This window comes from Ceratotherium simum, chromosome 32 (genome assembly GCF_057802395.1).
Source record: "Ceratotherium simum simum isolate JZ-2026a chromosome 32, ASM5780239v1, whole genome shotgun sequence".
In the NCBI taxonomy this organism is placed as follows: domain Eukaryota; kingdom Metazoa; phylum Chordata; class Mammalia; order Perissodactyla; family Rhinocerotidae; genus Ceratotherium; species Ceratotherium simum.
This window is the reverse complement of record NC_141931.1, coordinates 17,765,045-17,783,369: the sequence shown is the minus strand read 5'-3', so window position 1 is coordinate 17,783,369 and position 18,325 is coordinate 17,765,045. Positions and strand designations below refer to the sequence as shown.

Below are 18,325 nucleotides of genomic sequence, written 5' to 3'. Positions count from 1 at the left end.
ATTTTTTTTACTGGCCCCCAAAATATAGCAAATATCCACAAATTGTCAGTTATATGTCATTTTAAGATGTCCAAAAGATAAAAAGAAGTCTTAGTTCATAGGTTCATTTTTTTCCCCAAAATGAAGACACAGGTAGTACCAAATGTGCATGCTTTCCATTTCAGACAATACAGTGTATTCTCAATTCCTGGATTCCAGCAGACAAACAAGAGAGCCAGGTGGGGCACAGGTACTCTCTTGTCTTCCCAGGGTCTGATGGTCGACATTTCTGATTCCTCATTTCTCCTCTCGAGCAGAGGTTCTCTGCCTCCACCTCGACCTTGCTCCACACTTCCTACCCTCAACCCAAGAGCCCCCGTTCCCCCGTAAAGGCAAGCCCCCCTTACAAGCAGGCAGAGTCAGAATCATAGACCTGCTGCCTATACCGAATCAGGCAGTTCTCGGGGCTCAGGGTCACAAGTCCTTCAAGAGTCGCTAAATATTTGAAGACACGTGCCACCTGCTCTCACCTGCACAGAAGACAAGATTTGGTCTCGTGAGCAGCTCATCGTTGCTCTCCCCTGGGCTTCCAGCTTCTCTCCCCATGTCATCCCTTATCCTGACCTGCACCTGCCGCCTCCTCCAGTCTCCCGACCGACACTCGTCGTCAGCTGCCCTGAGCTCAAACCTGGGTGTGTTTTTTCTGACCGGCTACAGGTCTCCCTAGATCCCTCCCAGGCCTGACGTCTCCTCCATCATGCCCCAGCCTTTTCCATCCACATCTCTACTCTCAACACACACAGATCCAGCAAACAGATGTGCCCCGGACAGCGTCCACAGACCCTCGCCTCCACTCCTCACCCCAAAGGCCATTAGACTCTTCACCTCCAAACCTCCTGCCCCACCAGAGCCCCCACCATGAGATCTTCAAAACAGCCTGTGTCTCAGCTTCACAAATGCAAAATGTCCTCATTACTGGTCATAACGATCATTTTTTGGGGTACCTACTCTGCACCAGCTACGACACAGACATCATCCTTTATTTGAGGAGCAGCGTATTTTTCCCATTTTACCAATGAAGAAATTGACACACACAGATGCCAAGTGATCTTTCTAAGGACACGTTATTAATAAATAGCAAAGTTGGGATAATAAAAACCATGACGCCAAAGTCCGTGCTTTGAGCCACAACATAATCCTCTCTCCTTAGGTCAACCCTAGAGGTATCCAAAACCCCTAAATAAGAAGCATTATGACAATGTCTCTCTCCTTCTATGGAAGGTCTAAGACTCTAAGTGAAAAAGAAAAGATGGCAGACAGGGAGAGGACAGAAGATTCCACCACACGTCCCCTGGTCCACTGGAAGAGGGTGGAGTGGGTGTCGGGCCCCTGGCTAACATGACCTCGTCCAGCCGCCCTCTAGAGACAAGGAACAGATTGTCCCCAGAGTGACTGTGGCCTTGCCGACACCTTGATTTTGGACCTCTGGCCTCCAGAACTGAGAGAGAATAAATTCCTATTGTCTGAAGCCACCCAGGTTGTGGTAATTTGTTGCAACAGGCACAGAAAACGAATACACCTGGACTGAAAGAAAAAGTAAAAAATCTTTTCAGCATCTAGGAAAAAAGACTAAATGTTTACAGAGAAAATAAAATTAGATTATCTTCAGACTTTTGGACAGCAATGCTTTATGCAGAAGAAAACAGAATAACACAGGTACAATACTCCAGGAAATAAATTGTGAGTCTTTATATCCAGTAAGGCTGACTTGCGAGGAAAAGGGCACAGACCTTTATCTATCATCAGAGCGCAAGGACTCCGGTAATATTATCCTCTTGACCTTCCCTGAGGAATCTACCAAAGTACAAGCTTCAGACAATCAAAATAATGAGAGAGATACTGACCCAAGGACTGGTGATGAACATAAAGTATACAGGTACCTGTATGGTGGGTTCTCCCCAAGGGAACCTGAGTGAAAGAGACGTGTGTCACCTCCAGACCGAGACCCTCAGGGCAGTGGGTTAGCGCCTCCACTCTCGGCTCCCTTAACAAGCTAAGATCTCCAAGTGCTGGCCATCCAGCTCTGAGCAAGCAGATGAGGACGATGCCCGAGGTGGTACAGAGAAAGGAATGGAAAGGAATCAAGCTCCCTGAATGCTACAAGGAACAGAGATGCCCACCGATCTAGAACACTCATCTTGGACTGTGCTGGGAAAGGGAAACAACTTTTTTATTCTTTAAGCCACCATTTTGACGGATCTCTTGCTCATGTAGCTTCACCACTGACTTGAATCATCACCATTTCATTGCTAACAGTGAAAATTTTAGAAAACCTCACAACAGCCACATCTGTGTCACAGAACAAGACGTCGGAGGTGGACAAGCCGTGAGACTCCATACCTCAGGCTCCCAACACACAGGCCAGAAGACACGGGAGCCTGTAGTAGAACAGGAAGCCTAGTGATCGACTCCTGCGTCTGTCAGATTAAAAACCAAGTCTGAATGCTGGGAAGACGGGCGAAGCATGGCAGCACATCTTAGAAATCTTGACCCCACAAAAAACAGAGTAACCAGAGAGCGATCAAAAATCCAAGGACACAATTTACAACACAACTAGGGGACAAAGTGTCCCCACAAACTCCCAAATATGAGTGGGTGGAGACAACCAACCAATACCCACAGGCCCGACATGACATCAGTATCTGTGAGGTGAAAGCACAGAGAAACAAAATGGCGCCTCACCAGCCTCAGAACAGAGAACCCCACAAGAGCCAATCAAGCCACTAGAAACCCCCAGTATCTCAGAATGTGATGGTCTTTGCGGACAGGACCTTTAAAAGGTGAAGGTAAAATAAAGTGGCCCTAATCCAAGCCGACTGTGTCCTTATGACAGAGGAAAGTGGACACATAGAGGAAAGACCATGTGAGGACACAGCGAGGTGGCAGCATCTACAAGCCAAGGAAAGAGGCCTCAGGAGGAACCAACCCTGCTGACACTTTGATCTTGGACTTCCAGCCTCCAAAATGGTGAGAAACACGTGTGTTGTTTAAGCCCCCAGGCTGGGGTATTTTGTTTGGCAGCCTGAGCAAACTAGAAAATAAATAATGTTATACTACATTTGTCTCTTTGGCTTTACCAACACCTCAAATCTAAAATACTATTTTACATTATTAAGCATCACACACTGGTGAAATCTGCCTGAAGGGGACACTGCAAATTCCATTTTGCTCCCATCTTTCGTGGGGAAACACGCTGACTGATCAGCATCCCTTCATTCAGAAGCCCTTGAGTCTCCAGTAGAGGCTTCAGGCCTGCAAGGCAGTTATGAAACACGCTAATATTAAAGATGCCTTGGGTCAGACAGAACATAACAGAGGTGAGGTTTCTTTGACTGTGAGCTTCATAGATAAAGTACCATGAAAGAGAATATCTCTTCACCCAAGAAGGAGGCGGGAGGAAGGCAGGAGGAAACAACCGCCAAGCAGCAGTGGCCCATGGGGTATGCCAGGATGCGTGGTCTCCTGAGGAACCCCTGAGCAAACACAGAGGCTCAACACTGACCCCTGCTGCCCAAGCCCTTGATCTACATGGTCTGTTCCTTAGTCACATTTTTATGCCGTCTTTTGCTTTAAAAAACAAAAAATAAACCAACCTCACAAACTTCCTATACAAAGAAGTAACAGGCCTTTATGTGAGCTAAAGAAATCATCTCCAGTTTTTTGCTTTGGAAGAGTGGATCTCATATATCTAGATCAGATTTCCTTTCAGGTTTATGTGAATTTATGAGAGGAGGATACTGGGTCTGGTTTTCAATTATTATCCATATCACTTCTAGCACTGATTATCGCAAATAAGAGCTGGCTACAACGGCAAAGCAGTGGGGGTTATGGTTTCTAATGGTGAAAATCTACTTCAGATCCATTAGTTTTCTTAACACATCAAATATTAATTTATCACTGGATAATTGAGAGATTCAATATGGTGGAAACTCCCAGAAAGATTCTGCTTAGATAGTGCCCATGATGAAAAAAACACATTCGGGGCAGGCCCTGTGGCATAGCGGTTAAGTGCACACACTCCGCTGCTGGCGGCCCGGGTTCGGATCCCAGGCGCGCACCGACGCACTGCTTGTCAGGCCATGCTGTGGTGGCGTCCCACATAAAGTGGAGGAAGATGGGCACAGATGTTAGTTCAGGGCCAGTCTTCCTCGGCAAAAAGAGGCGGATTGGCATGGATGTTAGCTCAGGGCTGATCTTCCTCACAAAAAAAAGAAAAAAACACATTCAATAAATAGCTATTGAATGACATACGGTATTTTAATTATCAGTTGAAAAACTGCCAAGTTTTTAATTCCTGTCATTCTCGACACAAGCACGTCACAACTAAAATTCTGTGAAATGCCCTGCTGTCCCCCAGCCACTGCCCACACTGTTGATGGCTCTGAACTCACCATTTGAGGCCACTGTCTTTCCTCCTGACCCTGTCACACTGGGCATGCCCAGCCAACTTTGCCTGGGAATTCTGAGTGGGGTGACGAATGAGGCACTCACTCCTGTGCAGAGACAGCAGGCAAAGGCTACTGGGGAAGTGCCATCACCAAGAATTCCAACAACTAAAGAGACATTGTTTTGCATGTTTCACACAATCAGACACAAAAAAGATTTTAAAATACTAATAATAGTGAATACTAAGACTATGTGCTATGCTAGAGACTGAATGTTTGTGTCCCCCCAAAATTCATATGTTGAAATCTAATCTCCATTGTGATGGTATGACGAAGTGGGGCCTTTGGGGGGGGTGACTAGATCATGAGGGTAGAGCCCTCATGAATGGGATTAGTGCCCTTATTAAAGAGACCCCACAGAGCTCCGGCACTCCGTGTAAGGACACAGCAAAAAGATGGCTGTCTACGAACCAGGAAGCATGTCCTCACCAGACACCGAATCTGCCAGCACCTTGATCTTGCACTACCAGCTTCTAGAACCGTGAGAAATAAATGTCTGTTGTTTATAAGCCACCCAGTTAATGGTATTCTGTTACAGCAGCCCAAACAGACTAAGACATGCCAGATGGTGTACTAGATACTTTACAATTCACAGCAATTCTATGAGGTAACTACCCATATTATCTCCATCTTATAGACAAGAGACCTGAGGCACAGAGAGGTTAAGTGACTTGCCCAAGGTTATGCAGCTAGTAACAAAAACGCTGCTTACAAGAAAGAGGCCATGGCTGACTGGAGCCCATATGTCAAATGACTAAAAAACAGTAGAAGGTCATTATTAGGTAAGTTACTCCAAAGGGGTCATAAGTTTTCTTTATTTTTATTTTCTATCTGGATGAAACATTTTCAGTTTTTACCCTGTCTTAAATCAAAAATTGAACACTCAACAGTTCTATCACGTTCCTGATGGCTGCAGACTTCTCTCCCTCTGGAAAGCTGGGGAGGAGTCTGTGGAAGGGGGACAGCGGATGTTCCCTCTCCCGGCCACACCTTCTACCCCGGCTCACCTGAATTCTTAACCAAAAGCAACAGCATCCTTCGATAACACAGGTGTGCACACTGGCCCAGAAGAGACACTTGAACCAGGCTGGATGGGATGGCCGGGTTAACACTGAGAACTGGGAGGGCTTCTCAGAGGAGGCGGCACAAGAATGGAGTCATGTGGATAGATAAGTCATTCCTTCTTTCAACAAGCATTAACGGACAAGGCGAGAGAGGAGATGAGCTGGAGAGAGAAAAGGGAAAAGGCTTCCCAGGCCAAGATACCGCATGCTTAGAATCACAAAGGTGGACATACACATGCAACTTAGAGGAGTAAAAAAATAGAAGGTCTTAATGAAGATTATTGCTAAAACGACATGGTCTTCGCAGCTGTTTTATCTTTTCCCCAAAGACATCCCACACTGATAAGAACAGGATGATCTAACAGGGTGACCACTTCCAGGCTTTAGAGGGCTTCTGAAACAGCCCTCCCAGACAACCCACAATGACGTTTGTCGATTACTTTGCCTGGTCCTTTAGAAAGATCGCTCCCTCAGAGGCAGGTTATTTGCCTTTATGATTTATTTGAAAGATATTTTAGTCTAACCAACAAGAAAACTGATCAAGGCTTCACCACCCAGAGGGCGATAAACTCAAAGAGATTAAAAAGTCACAAAAGACTTAAAGAAAAGAAATTAAAAAAAGTCTCCCAGGCTACTGATAGGACTCTCTGCTCACCTGGAAGCTGACTGCAGGACCTTCAAAAGCAACTTCATCACCCAGTGAAGACAGTGCTGCTTGGGAGAGAGCTTCTGTAGTGAAATCTCTTTAATAATAGGAACAAAATCACTACAGTATTCTTAGAAGCTTTAAGGAGAATGTGTGTGCAGATCAAATGCCGTGTAGGAAAGAAATGAATGAAAAGAAAGAAACTGAGGAGTAATTTCAAAGAAATAGCAATCTCAATCAACAACAACAAACAAACAGAGACAGAGATTGGATTAGTGGTTACCAGCGGGGAAGGGGAGAGGGAGGAGGGCGAAAGGCGTGTCAGGGTATGTATGTGGTGATGGATGGTAATTAGTCTTTGGGTGGTGAATATGATGTAGTCTACACAGAAATCGAAATATAATGATGTACACCTGAAAATCATATAATGTTATAAACCAGTGTTACCTCAATATAAATAAATAGAACTTAAAAAAAAGAACCCTAGGCAAAAATGCCAGACACTTCAGGTTCTAACAAGCCACAAAGAAAATATTAACATACAACACAAATGCCTCAGCCAGTCTAATGAACCACGCTATTCCTGGTTCAGGCCACAGACTAGGTTGGACCTGGTTATACTGGAGGCTCAGCGGGCTTTATGCGGATATTCGTATTAATAGTTAACTTTTACTGTGTGCTCATCATCAGTTCCAGGCTGGTGCTGAGTGGCTGACATGTATCAGTGCACCTGGCACGAAACTAGTCCTACAAAGATGGTACTTATGCTTCCTCTTGACGATGCGGAGCTTGAGGCTCAGAAAGGTTAAGTAGCTTCTCTCAAGTTACACAGTGGTAAGGAGAGGATGGAGACTTTGAAGCCAGTCTATTCAACTCCCAGGCCCCCTGCTCATGAGCAGTGTACTCTTCTGCCTCACTGGGTAGGATCTGACCATATCCAGAATCTGGCTGGACTGGTGGAAAACTATAGAACCTGTCTGCCGTCTGTCTCCAGCCTAGGAAGTTCTCCCCATCAGAAAGATTTTGGTACCTAAACTGAAAAAAAAAAAAAAAGTTTTTTTTTTCTTTTTGGTGCAGGAGATTGGCCATGAGCTAACATCTGTTGCCAATCTTCCTCAACAAAGAGGAAGATTGGCTCTGACCTAACATCTGTGCCCATCTTCCTCTATTTTATATATGGGACGCCGCCACAGCATGGCTTGATGAGCATTGTGTAGGTCCACGCCCAGGATCCGAACCTGCAAACCCTGGGCCACCGAAGCGGAGCACATGAACCTCACCACCATGCCACCAGGCCAGCCCCTGAAAAAATTTTTAAAAGGCAATTTATTGTCTCAGAGAAAGTAAAGTGCTGCGTTTATAAGACATGACTCTCCCAAGCAGAAAGACGGACAATTCATATGCCTAGAATAAGAACAAAACTACCATTCTTATCTTCCAAACCTAGTTCTTGCTTATCTTTTGAGAAATTAAACAGTCAGGATCATGAGGGGAAAGCTTGAGATGCAATAACCATTCTCTGTCCATGCAAATGAATTGTCCTGTGTTTAACCCTGACACTAATACATAAAATCACAGTTAAAAATCATGTTCACAGTTAAAATTTTATAAGCAACGGAATATGGGAATTCTTACATTACAGTTAATATAACCATGTCAAATAGTTTAATATACACAATATTAAAATACAGGCCGGGCCCGTGGCCTAGTGGTTAAGTTTGGCACGCTCCACTTTGGCGGCCTAGGCTTGGTTCCTGGGTGTGGACCTACACCACTCGTTGGCAGCCATGCTGAGGCAGCGACCCACATACAAAGTAGAGGAAGACTAACACATATGTTGGCTCAGAGTGAATCTTCCTCAGCAAAAAAAAAAAAAAAAAAAGTAAGCATTATGTACTGTACTGATAAATGAGCCCCAGTTGAGGAATGGGCTTCGGAAGGCACCCTGGAACCCTCCAGGCTCCAAGAGTCCAGAAGTCAGGGAGTTATGGGAGAAAGTAGCCACTCCTTGGGTCTACACACACTACAGAGGAGGCAGAATCTCCAAATTCACTTCCACGAACTCCCCAGAAGCACTGTGGTTCTTCCTTAAGCCACTTCTTTCGGAAAACTTAAGAAGGATCTTGCTTTTCAGCAAATAATATTACACCGGAAACATCTTTTTCAGGAAGCAAGTGGCTATCTTTTCTTCTTCAATAAAAGCCAAGGCTTCAAAGAGATAACGCAAGTGAACCGAAATAGCTACACCACCCTCCCACTACTTCTAAATATTACATAAATAGTCCTCTTCAAAGCTGAGGAGGACAAAGTTCCTCTGCTGAAAGCAACCTCTTTCTTCAACCCCATGAGAAAAACAGAGTTGAGAGCAGAAAGCCATGAGGCCAAGAACACAGCTGAGCCAGGCCTCCTGCCTGCCGCTCGCCATCCTCTTCCTCTACTGCAGGATGCTCTTGATGACGATCACGACCACAGCAGAGCCAGCCAGGCCAGCGCGGGACACATCCAGATTCGTAACTGCCAATTCAGAACCAGACATCCGCTCTGTTGCTGCCACTGAGAAGCAACCACCACTGAGACAGGCCAACACATCCCAAGGGCTGAGATGCTAATTAGTACAAAAGCTAAGTTTAATGGCAGGTGTCTTCCGAAGGGTTACCAAACACAAATCGTCTAAGCTTTTCATCCCTTTTCCTTCTGCTGAGATGTATCGATAGCACCAACCCCAATCTCTGTCCCAGGCACAAACCAGGGATTCACAGTAAATTTGACTCTGTGCTCTCCATGCCTCATAAGCAATCCATCATCTTTCAGGGTCTCCTGGACACCTCCCCTTCTCCTCCAGTGTCACATCCCAGTCTGGATCTCATAAACTTGCAGGCCTAATCCATCCTTCTTTCCTTCATTCATCACACATTTTTGAGCTCCTACTGTGTTCCAGGCACTATGGTAAAGGCAGCAAACGTGAATATTGCACAGCTTTAGTCACCCCAATCTCCCAAAGGGAAAGAGACGTTTAGATTAGGAATGCATTACAATCCTCTGTAACAAGAGTCATGAAGCAAAGCACATCCAACTTCACAGAGGAAGGAGTGACTGTGTCTGCTTGATACAGACAGAGAAGGCTTCACATAGGCTGTGACATCTGAGCTGACCCTTCACAGATAAAGTAAAAGCATTTCAGGTGAAGAAGAGTGGAGTGCAAAGCAATAATACTTATAAAGGCATGAAGACCCCAAAGAGTGCACCCTGGTTCAGGAAAGGCAATGGGTTCAGTACGGCTGGGACACCAAATGCATGGTAGGGACAGGAGCTAAGGTAGAGTGTGGTCAGATTCAGACAGGCCTTGCATGTCACGTCAAGGAACCTTGGGCATGACTGTTGGTACTGAAAACCAGGAGGAGTGTTTAAGGGAGAAGGTCCAAACAGAAGCCACATTCAGCCTGAAGAAGTGTTTTGTTTCACGTCTAAAGTATTTTTCAAATATTGGAATTAGTTGCCAACTTGTAAAAATCAGGAAATTTGATGTGGATTCTTGGCTTCTTAAAAAAAAAATCTGGCAACACTGGGCCAACGTCCCCAGGTGGTGACAAGTGTTTGGATCTGAGTAGCAGGTGTAGCAGCTACCCCTTCAGATGGGATACTATTATGGAGTTCGTGACCATCCTCACCTGGCCCCCGCAGGCATTTGAGTTTGCAATCCCTGGTTTAAAAGAGAGTAACACAATAATATGTGTTACAGGAAAATAACACTGAAAGCAATACAGCGACTAAACTACAGGGGCAGTAAAACTGGAGGTGAGAGGGAAAGTTAGGAAGACATCACAATAGCACAAGTAGGAGATAACAAAGCAGGAGATTACAAAAGCCTGAACTAAGTTAGGAGAATAAAGATCCAGAAAAAGGTAACGAGTCAAGAAACGTTTAACAGACTCCAGGCACAAGAATACCTATCATGTAACTTTTGTGTGGTATTTGTTCAAGGGCCAAAGACTATATTAGGCGAAAAGAAGAATGATTCAAAAATGATTTAATTAAAACATAAAGTGGGTATTAAGTAAACTGTGGGGAAAAGCCACCCAAATGCCACAAATCAGCACAGACATCTGAGGAGGTTCAGCAGGAACAGTCTGTGTGGTTCTTATCCCGGCTCTCATGTTCGTTTTCCAGTCGGAACAGAACAGATTCTGACTGCAAACTTTCTGAGCTGAGCTCTTGACAAGGGGTGTTTACAAACAGGGGTGGGTTGTAACCCATTACAACCTCTCATACCACGACTGGCAGTTACTCGGAAAACTTACAAACCCTTCCAGCTCCTCCCAGGGGAAGGTCCTGCCCGAGAACTTACACAAGCCGTTGACGTCCAGCATGTTGGAGATGCCCCGGTCGCTCATGTCCACTTCCGGCTGGTTCTTCTCCCGGCTCTCCTCCACCAACTTTTTCAGAGACTTGGACATGATCTGTACCAAATGACAACAACAAAGCACGTGAGCGACGGCCAGGAGGGTGCAGGGATAGAAAGGAGAGAGCCTGGCTGGCACTTTCTGTTGTTGCCCTGGCCCTGGAAAGTGGGCATCAGCGGGCAGAGTCCGGGCGCAGGGAGGGGGATGGGACAGGGCGGGGCAGGGGAGTGGGGAGGGTCCAGCACCACTCCGGCCGCGCGGAGAGAAGCAACCCCGAGGGCAATGGCACGCACACTCACCGCGGACGGCAGCACCTAACAGGGTGGGCGCGGGAGCGGCCGGCTACCGCAGGGCGCACTTCAGCGGCAGGAGATGCACAGTAACTGAGCAAAACGCGCACCCCAGCGAGGAACACGCCCTGGCCCGGCGCTCGGCGCAGGCGCACACCGCGCCGCTCTCCGCTCCACGCCCCGCCCGCCCCCGACCCTTCCCAAATTAGGAGAACAGTTTACTAGACGTGGCTCAGGGGCGAGGCTCCGCCCATTAAAAAGAATGCGTACCCTGCGGCCGGCCAATCACATCCGTTACTCGGCCTTGAGACTCCGCCCCACCTCGAGGTTGGTCCAGCCCCCTGGAATCCCCGGGGCTCGGGATTCCGATTGGACCGGAGTGAACACGTGCGCACTAGGTTGACGCATGCTCAGTTCCTAGGTCGAAGCGCACAGTGCTGTGGGCGGAAGCGGGGAAGTTGGGGGAGCGACTGCGGAGGGACGTTTGTAGCTGAGGTTAGGTCTTGGGGAAGTTTGGAGTCCATTTCTGTCGGTGTCCTGCTTCTGTGAGTGTGGCTCCACTTACCAGAAGTTGCTACCCTGAATCCTTTCTCCACAGTTGTGCCTCCCGCTGTCTTATGAGCTCCTCTACGACGAAAACTCGGTGGTGGTCTGTGTGTCCCCTGCGCCCAGCTCGCAATCATGGACCTCTGTGTCACAGGAAGGGGAGCATGGTCGGATAAATAAATGACCTCTTTTCCTACACTGCACTCAAAATTATACCATATTTTAGTTTGCTTTCTATTGAATGATAATGTCCTTATACGATTTTCATTGTTTTTTCACTAGAGTGTCTAACTGCTTTTCTTTTTCTTTTTGTAACCTTCTTTACCCTATCTCTAAGATCTTGCCGCTTTTCATTCCTCTCCCCAATCAGTTCTTCCTGAGGACTTGAGGAACCCACTAACTTACTGCTGTAACTGATTCTTTCTGTCCTCGCAGCTGAGTGGCTATCTGTGATTTCTTTTCACTTGGTTTCTGGGTTGAAACTGGCATTTCCTGTCTACATCTTGCTAGAGTACCTCTCAAGTAGCTTTGTCTAACAGGGTGCGTAGGAGGCACAAATTTTGAGTAGTTACATGTTTTTAAATGTCCTTATTTTGCCAATACCTTTATTCATTTGTCTAGCACAGAATTCTAGGTTCAAAATCAGTTTCTCTAAAATCCTGAAGGCACAGTTCCACTGACTTCAGCTTCCAATGTTAATGCCTAGAAATGTGTCGGTCTCCTCACAAGTCTTTGCGGGGAACTGTTGTTTTCTCTTGGGAAACATTTGTAATTTTTCTTTTTATTATTCATCATGTTCTGAAATTTCACCATAATATCTCTGGTTGGTGGTCTTTTTCCACTTAATCTGTTTAGCACTCATGGGGTCCTTTTCAGCTGAAGATTCATTTCTCTCTTCCTCCCTGGAAATTGTTTTCTGCTGTTGCTTTGCAATTTCTTTCCTGCCATTTTCTCTGATTTATCACTCTTTCTGGAAATCTTGTTAGTCAGATGGCAGCCTCCTGGGCTGATTTGCTACAGTTATCTTTTTTCTCATATTTTTTCATTTTTAAAAGTCTTTTTAGCTTAATGTCCTGGAAGATTATCTCAACTTTATCTTCCAAATCTTTTATTAAATTTTTGAAAATTATTTTGGCTATTAACAAAAAATACTAAGTCCTCTTTCTTGTTCAATAGCAGCCTGCTTTTGTCTCATGAATGCACTCTCTTCTCAAATATCTCTGAGGATAACAATTTGTAGACCTCTCTCTGTTTACTAAATTATGTTTCCTCAAGTGTCCCTTTTTATATGTGTTTATCTAGATTTTTTTCCCATTCATGCTGCTGTAATTCTTCCTCTGCTGATTCTGGGTTGTCCTTTCATATTCAAGCATGAAGTCTAAGCTGACTTTTCTAGATAGCTGGTGTGGTTTCTTTCCTCATCTGTTGTTGATCTGTATTTGTTTCCCTCCTGGGTCAGCATTAATTTTCCCTGAGCTGTTGGTTAAATTTCTTGAGAGCTGAGAGCCCAGTTTTACAGCTGCCTGTAATCACAAGGCTGCCTTTGCTGGTGGAGGGAAATTGTGAATTCTGAGCCACTTATACAATTCTGTTACTTCCTAGCTCACCCTTTCACCCTGCACCTGCCAGCCCCGTCAGATAACACCTGGAAAGTAGATTCCCAATTCTGCTGCGTTTCTCTCTCGAAATTATTTTGGGCTGCAGTTTCTTTCTGTTTCGTTTGTCAGCATGCTTCCATTCACTTCCTGTTTTCCAGAAATTTGCTTTCACTCCCTGATAATTTTCCTCTCAGACTCTTCACTTATACCCGTGCTATTCTGAAGGAAATGTGTCCCTAAATTCCCGATTTTTATAACATGGAAATAGGCCCAGCTTCCTCAGTATGTGACCTAGGCAGTTATACAAAGCTCCAGGCTTAGATGGGCCCCATGCTTGGTTTAATGCCCTGCTGTCACCAGCTTGAAACATTTAATAATTATTTTAACAAGAGGCCCTGCATTTTCCTTTTGCACTGGCCCCTGCAAATTATGTAGCCAATCCTGCAAGAAGTCAATATTTATCAGAACATAAAACCCTGCCACAGCATCACTGCCAAATGCTCTATGCTGAGATAGAATCTATGCTTCAATACTTCAAAATTAGAAGGAATGTACTACCACTGCCTCCCCTCCACAGAGTGAGCCAATCAAAGATAAGGTATGGAAGATGCCTGGTTCACCTGAGGCACGCTAGACTATGACTACTGGTAAATTCACATAAATTATTTCGTAAATCATTAATTCTAAAAATGCCGTTTTTGAGCCAGCCCTGATGCCCTAGTGGTTAAAGTTTGGCACTCTAACCGCTTCAGCAGCCTGGGTTTGGGTTCCTGGTCATGGAACCATACCACTTCATCTGTCAGTTGCCATGCTGTGGCGGTGGCTCACATAGAAGAACTAGAAGGACTTACAACTATGATATACAACCATGCACTGGGGCTTTGGGGAGGGAAAAAAGAAGAAGGAGAGAAAAGAGGAAGATTGGCAACAGATGTTAGCCCAGAGCAAATCTTTCCAAAGATCTGCACCAAAAAAAAAAAAAAGCCTTTTTTATTCCCTAAACCGTATTTATAATAAACGACTTACTAAGTGACATATAAATAAAATTATCAAATTAAAATTTGAAAAGCAAATTCTTCGTCAAATATACAAGAATTATCATATCATTTTTCTTCCAATAACTTCCCCATTAAATTGACAGCCATGGGGTGATGTGTGATCTCAACAACTAAAAAATTTTCTTTCACTAACATTATTTTTGATGCTGTATAATCTTTAAGTTTTTACTCAACTAACAGCAATTACATTAAAATTTTTTCTAGGTCATATAACAGTGTCAGTTTTTTTTAATAATTTCAATAGATCTGTGAGGATAGTTTGACTGTCATTCACACCTAATCCTTCAGGCCGGGTGGGAGGCACTCTCTGGGGTGGTTGCCAAGGTTAGAATCTCAGCTCTGTCACTCAAGTTTTATATAATTTTTTCATACCTCATTTTTCTCAACTATAAGATGGGGCTGATGGTTCTTAATATTCTATTTCAATGAGTAATACATAAGAATGATGCCTGGTGTAGAGCAAATGTTATATAGATATTAGCTCTCATTTTTCTTAATAAAATTAATGATGTTAGTATTCCTTTGGTGAGTGTGTGGCAGATTTTTAACAAATTCTTCCCATTAAATGGAGTTGAAATTTAATAGGAAATTATTTCAAGTAGAACCCATATCCCAGGCATCTCCTAGCCCCAAACTGTCATTGGCCCCCTCCATTCCCTGGGGCATTCTTCACAAGAATGCCTGAAGTGCCAGGAGATTCCACTGGGTCCAGAGAGAGCCTGTGGCGGCCTCGCCCTGAGCTATCCCAGCCAGTTCCCTGAAGACCAGATGAGGGCGACTCTGACCAGCAATGGCTCAAATTAACCCTGAAGACCAGAAGGCATGAGCACCATCTTCCTACTAAGGTCCAGTTGTTTATGGAGACAGGAAACGGGAGGGGAGAGAGATCAGATGGTGGATGGAAGCCTGGTTCCCCCCAATCTGGGTCCCAGACTATGAGGAGATAGAGATGGGTATTGCCAGAAGAATTGAATCCAGAATGGCCACCAGCTGGTGCTGAAACAGGGTCCTACAGCCCCCCTCTAGGCCAAGCATTAGCTCTTGGGTTGCTGGATCAGGAGAAGGCTGGAGGGAGGAGGTGAGGTTGGGGTTTGGCTCTTGTCCCTGCCCTGCTCCTTCTCAAATAGGGTGTCTAAAGTTCCCATTCTCGTGGGGAGTGGGATGGAGTTAGAACGTGACCTTGAGACTTTCTCAGTTCAGTGTTTGATCAGTTGTGGACAGCAGACATTTCCTTTCCTTTACATTTGTGCTCTTTTAGGTTCCTTCAGACCTATGTGGACTAACGTTTTCCATTAATTTCTAAGACTTCCCCTTACCCCCTCCTCAAATCCATTCATTTTACACTATGGCTTTTTGGATTCCACTTACGCACCTGAAAGCAGCATTTTGGTGTTTCTCAATATTTTAACAACCAGAACGCCTGTACCACTATGAACTAGTTGATTGTTAGCTCTGTTCAGAGGTCCGATTACTAACAATGGAGCTTCGTGGTGATGCAGTCTGGGAGCAGGAAAGTTATCACTTAGCCACCAGATCTGGGAAGTTGGCTTAATGTAAGTTTCACAGAAAAGGAAATTGAGGATTTTGCCTCAGGACTGGCTCAGGAAATCAGGTAAGATGGAGCTGGGAAGTAGGCTTTTTGAAATAGGGAGACATCAGTTGATGGAGTGTATGGTTGTCTTGTTTACTGGTTTATCCTCAGTGTGCTTAGTACCTGTCGCATAATAGATAAACATTTATAAATGAGTGAAGTAAATGTAAAGCAGAACCAGAGGACATGCGATGGGTCTTACTAATGAGAGATGACGTGATTTTATATATAGAAAACCCTAAAGACTCCACTAAAAAACTTAGAACTAATAAATGAATTCAGTAAAGTAGCAAGATACAAAATCAACACACAAAAATCAGTTTCATTTCTATACACTAGCAATGAACTATCTGAAAGACAAATTAAGAAAGCAATCCCATTTACAATTGCATCAAAAACAATAAAATACTTAGGAATAAACTTAACCAAGGAGGTGAAAGACCCGCACACTGAAAACTATAAGACATTGATGCAAGAGATTGAAGAAGACAAATAAATAGAAAGATATCCCATGTTCTGGGAGTGGAAGAATTAACATTGTGAAAATGTCCTTACTACCCAAAACAATCTACAGATTCAGTGCAATTCTTATCAGCATTCCAATGGCATTTTTCACAGAAATAGAAAAAACAATGCCCCAATTTGTTTGGAACCACAAAAGACCCCGCACAGCCAAAGCAATCCTAGAAAGAAGAACAAAGCTGAAGGCATCACACTTCCTGATTTCAAGCTATATTACAAAGCCATAGCAATCAAAACAGTATGGTACTGGCATAAAAACAGGCATATAGGTCAGTGGAACAGAATAGAGAGCCCAGACATAAACCCCCATATATATGGTCAACTAATTTTTGACAAGGGAGCCAAGAATACACAATGGGGGAAGGACAGTATCTTCAATAAATGGTGTTGGGAAAACTGGATATTCACAAACAAAAGAATGAAACTGGACCTCTATCTTATACCACTCACAAAAATTAGCTCAAAATAGATCAAAGACTTCAATGTAAGTCCTGAAACCATAAAGCTCCTAGAAGAAAACATAGAGACAAACATCCTTGATATTGGTCTTGGCGATGATTTCTTGGACAAGTCACCAAAAGCACAGGCAACAAAAACTAAAAGAAACAATTGGGACTACATTAAACTAAAGAGTTTCTGCACAGCAAAGGAAACCATCAATAAATTGAAAAAGCAACGTACAGAATGGGAGAAAATATTCTTTTTTCCTTGTTTAAGTATTCAATGTAAAAACTGCACAGTGATATTGACTATGCTTTCTTCAGCCTGGTGTAGACACCTCCTCGATATTCTAATGAAAAGAGATTCTCACAGTTTTGATTTGGGATCAAAACTGATTCTCTTGAACTAAAAAGCCTGACTTACGGCCTATCAAACATACATTGTACATCTGCTTAATCATTAAAGTAAAGAATACACTCTCTTAAGAGAGTGTATACTTACCCTCCTATGCCCTGTTGGTAATGCCCTATTGGTAACGCCCTATTGGTAACGCCCAGATTAGTCCCTTCCCTGACATCACGGTCACATTGACCTGCTAATTTGCAACTAAATACCTTTGAAATTTTGATGAAAATGTATCCTGGGTGTCTTTAATATATGTTCTTTGTTCTAAAAAGATAAGACTGTACTGAAAACCATGCTTCCCTGGACCGCTTTCTAAGGCCTTCCGGGGTTATAATCCTCACTTTGGCTCAAGTCAACTCACCTTATTTCTCTTATCTATAGAATGGTTATTGTTTATTTTGCGTCGACATTTTAATATGCCTCCTAGGAAAGCATGTCTCTCCAACTGAAAATGACTCTTGCAGATACCATTACTTTCATGATGCCATCTAAGATTAAATCCTCTTTTATTGTTTGACAGCTGCATATGTTAATCTTGCTTTCAGATAAAATTCTTATGTCATTTCATATGTTATTGTTAAACTTTTTCCATGTTCTGTATCTTCGTGATTCATTTTTAGATAAAAGAGCAAGATCTTCTATCTACCCCTAGCAAATTTCATCTTGAGAGTTTCAGTCCATTCTTCCAGCCTGTCAAGACCCTTTGGATTTTATGGTGTTATTCATCGCGTTCACCATTCTTTCTAATAGCATGTCGTCCATAACGTTGACATATCTCTCCATAATACAGAGTTAAAGGAAGCAGGAATTTTTAAGGTGAGAATGTCTTATTTATGTGGCTCTGTAGTGTGTGCAGAAATAATTTCTCTGGCATTTGAGTATTAGAGTAAGATGAAATCATACATTCCACAGCTTCTTTCGTTCACGTGGTCCCATGTTCTTAATAAGACTTAACTTTGCATATTTAACATAAAGTCTCTTGCTTTGTTAAAGGCAGCAGAACACTTTATAAAAGTGTTGCTCAACTATTTATAACTTCACATTTTGCATTGTTAACCTAGGAACAGACAACGGTGGTACTTGTGGAAACTGAGGCACAGAGACATTAGGTAAGCATTTAACTAGCAGAACTAAATTCAACTGCAGCTTAGCTCTGGAATTCCTATCCTGAAAGATTCGTGTACTTCATCAAAATGTAAAAATTCAGCTTGAAAATTTCTATATACTCCATAATAAAAGGCAAAATTTTAATGAGTTAAAATTAATGCAGCGTCGCTGTG

At 43.7% G+C, this 18,325-nt stretch overlaps 1 protein-coding gene across 2 annotated transcripts in view; it reads right to left on the bottom strand.

The window, feature by feature from the left end:
• Window positions 1-11,044, bottom strand: part of RSU1 (Ras suppressor protein 1) — a 177,446-nt gene extending 166,402 nt beyond the window's left edge. For both annotated transcript variants that reach the window (XM_004425333.3, XM_087420787.1), the window contains exons 1-2: window positions 10,894-11,044; window positions 10,540-10,651 (exon numbers count right to left, since the gene is read on the bottom strand). In XM_004425333.3, coding sequence (XP_004425390.1) covers window positions 10,540-10,648 — 109 coding nt within the window. In that variant the 5' untranslated portion in view covers window positions 10,649-10,651; window positions 10,894-11,044. The remainder of the gene's footprint in view (window positions 1-10,539; window positions 10,652-10,893) is intronic.
• Window positions 11,045-18,325: the final 7,281 nt, after the last annotated feature.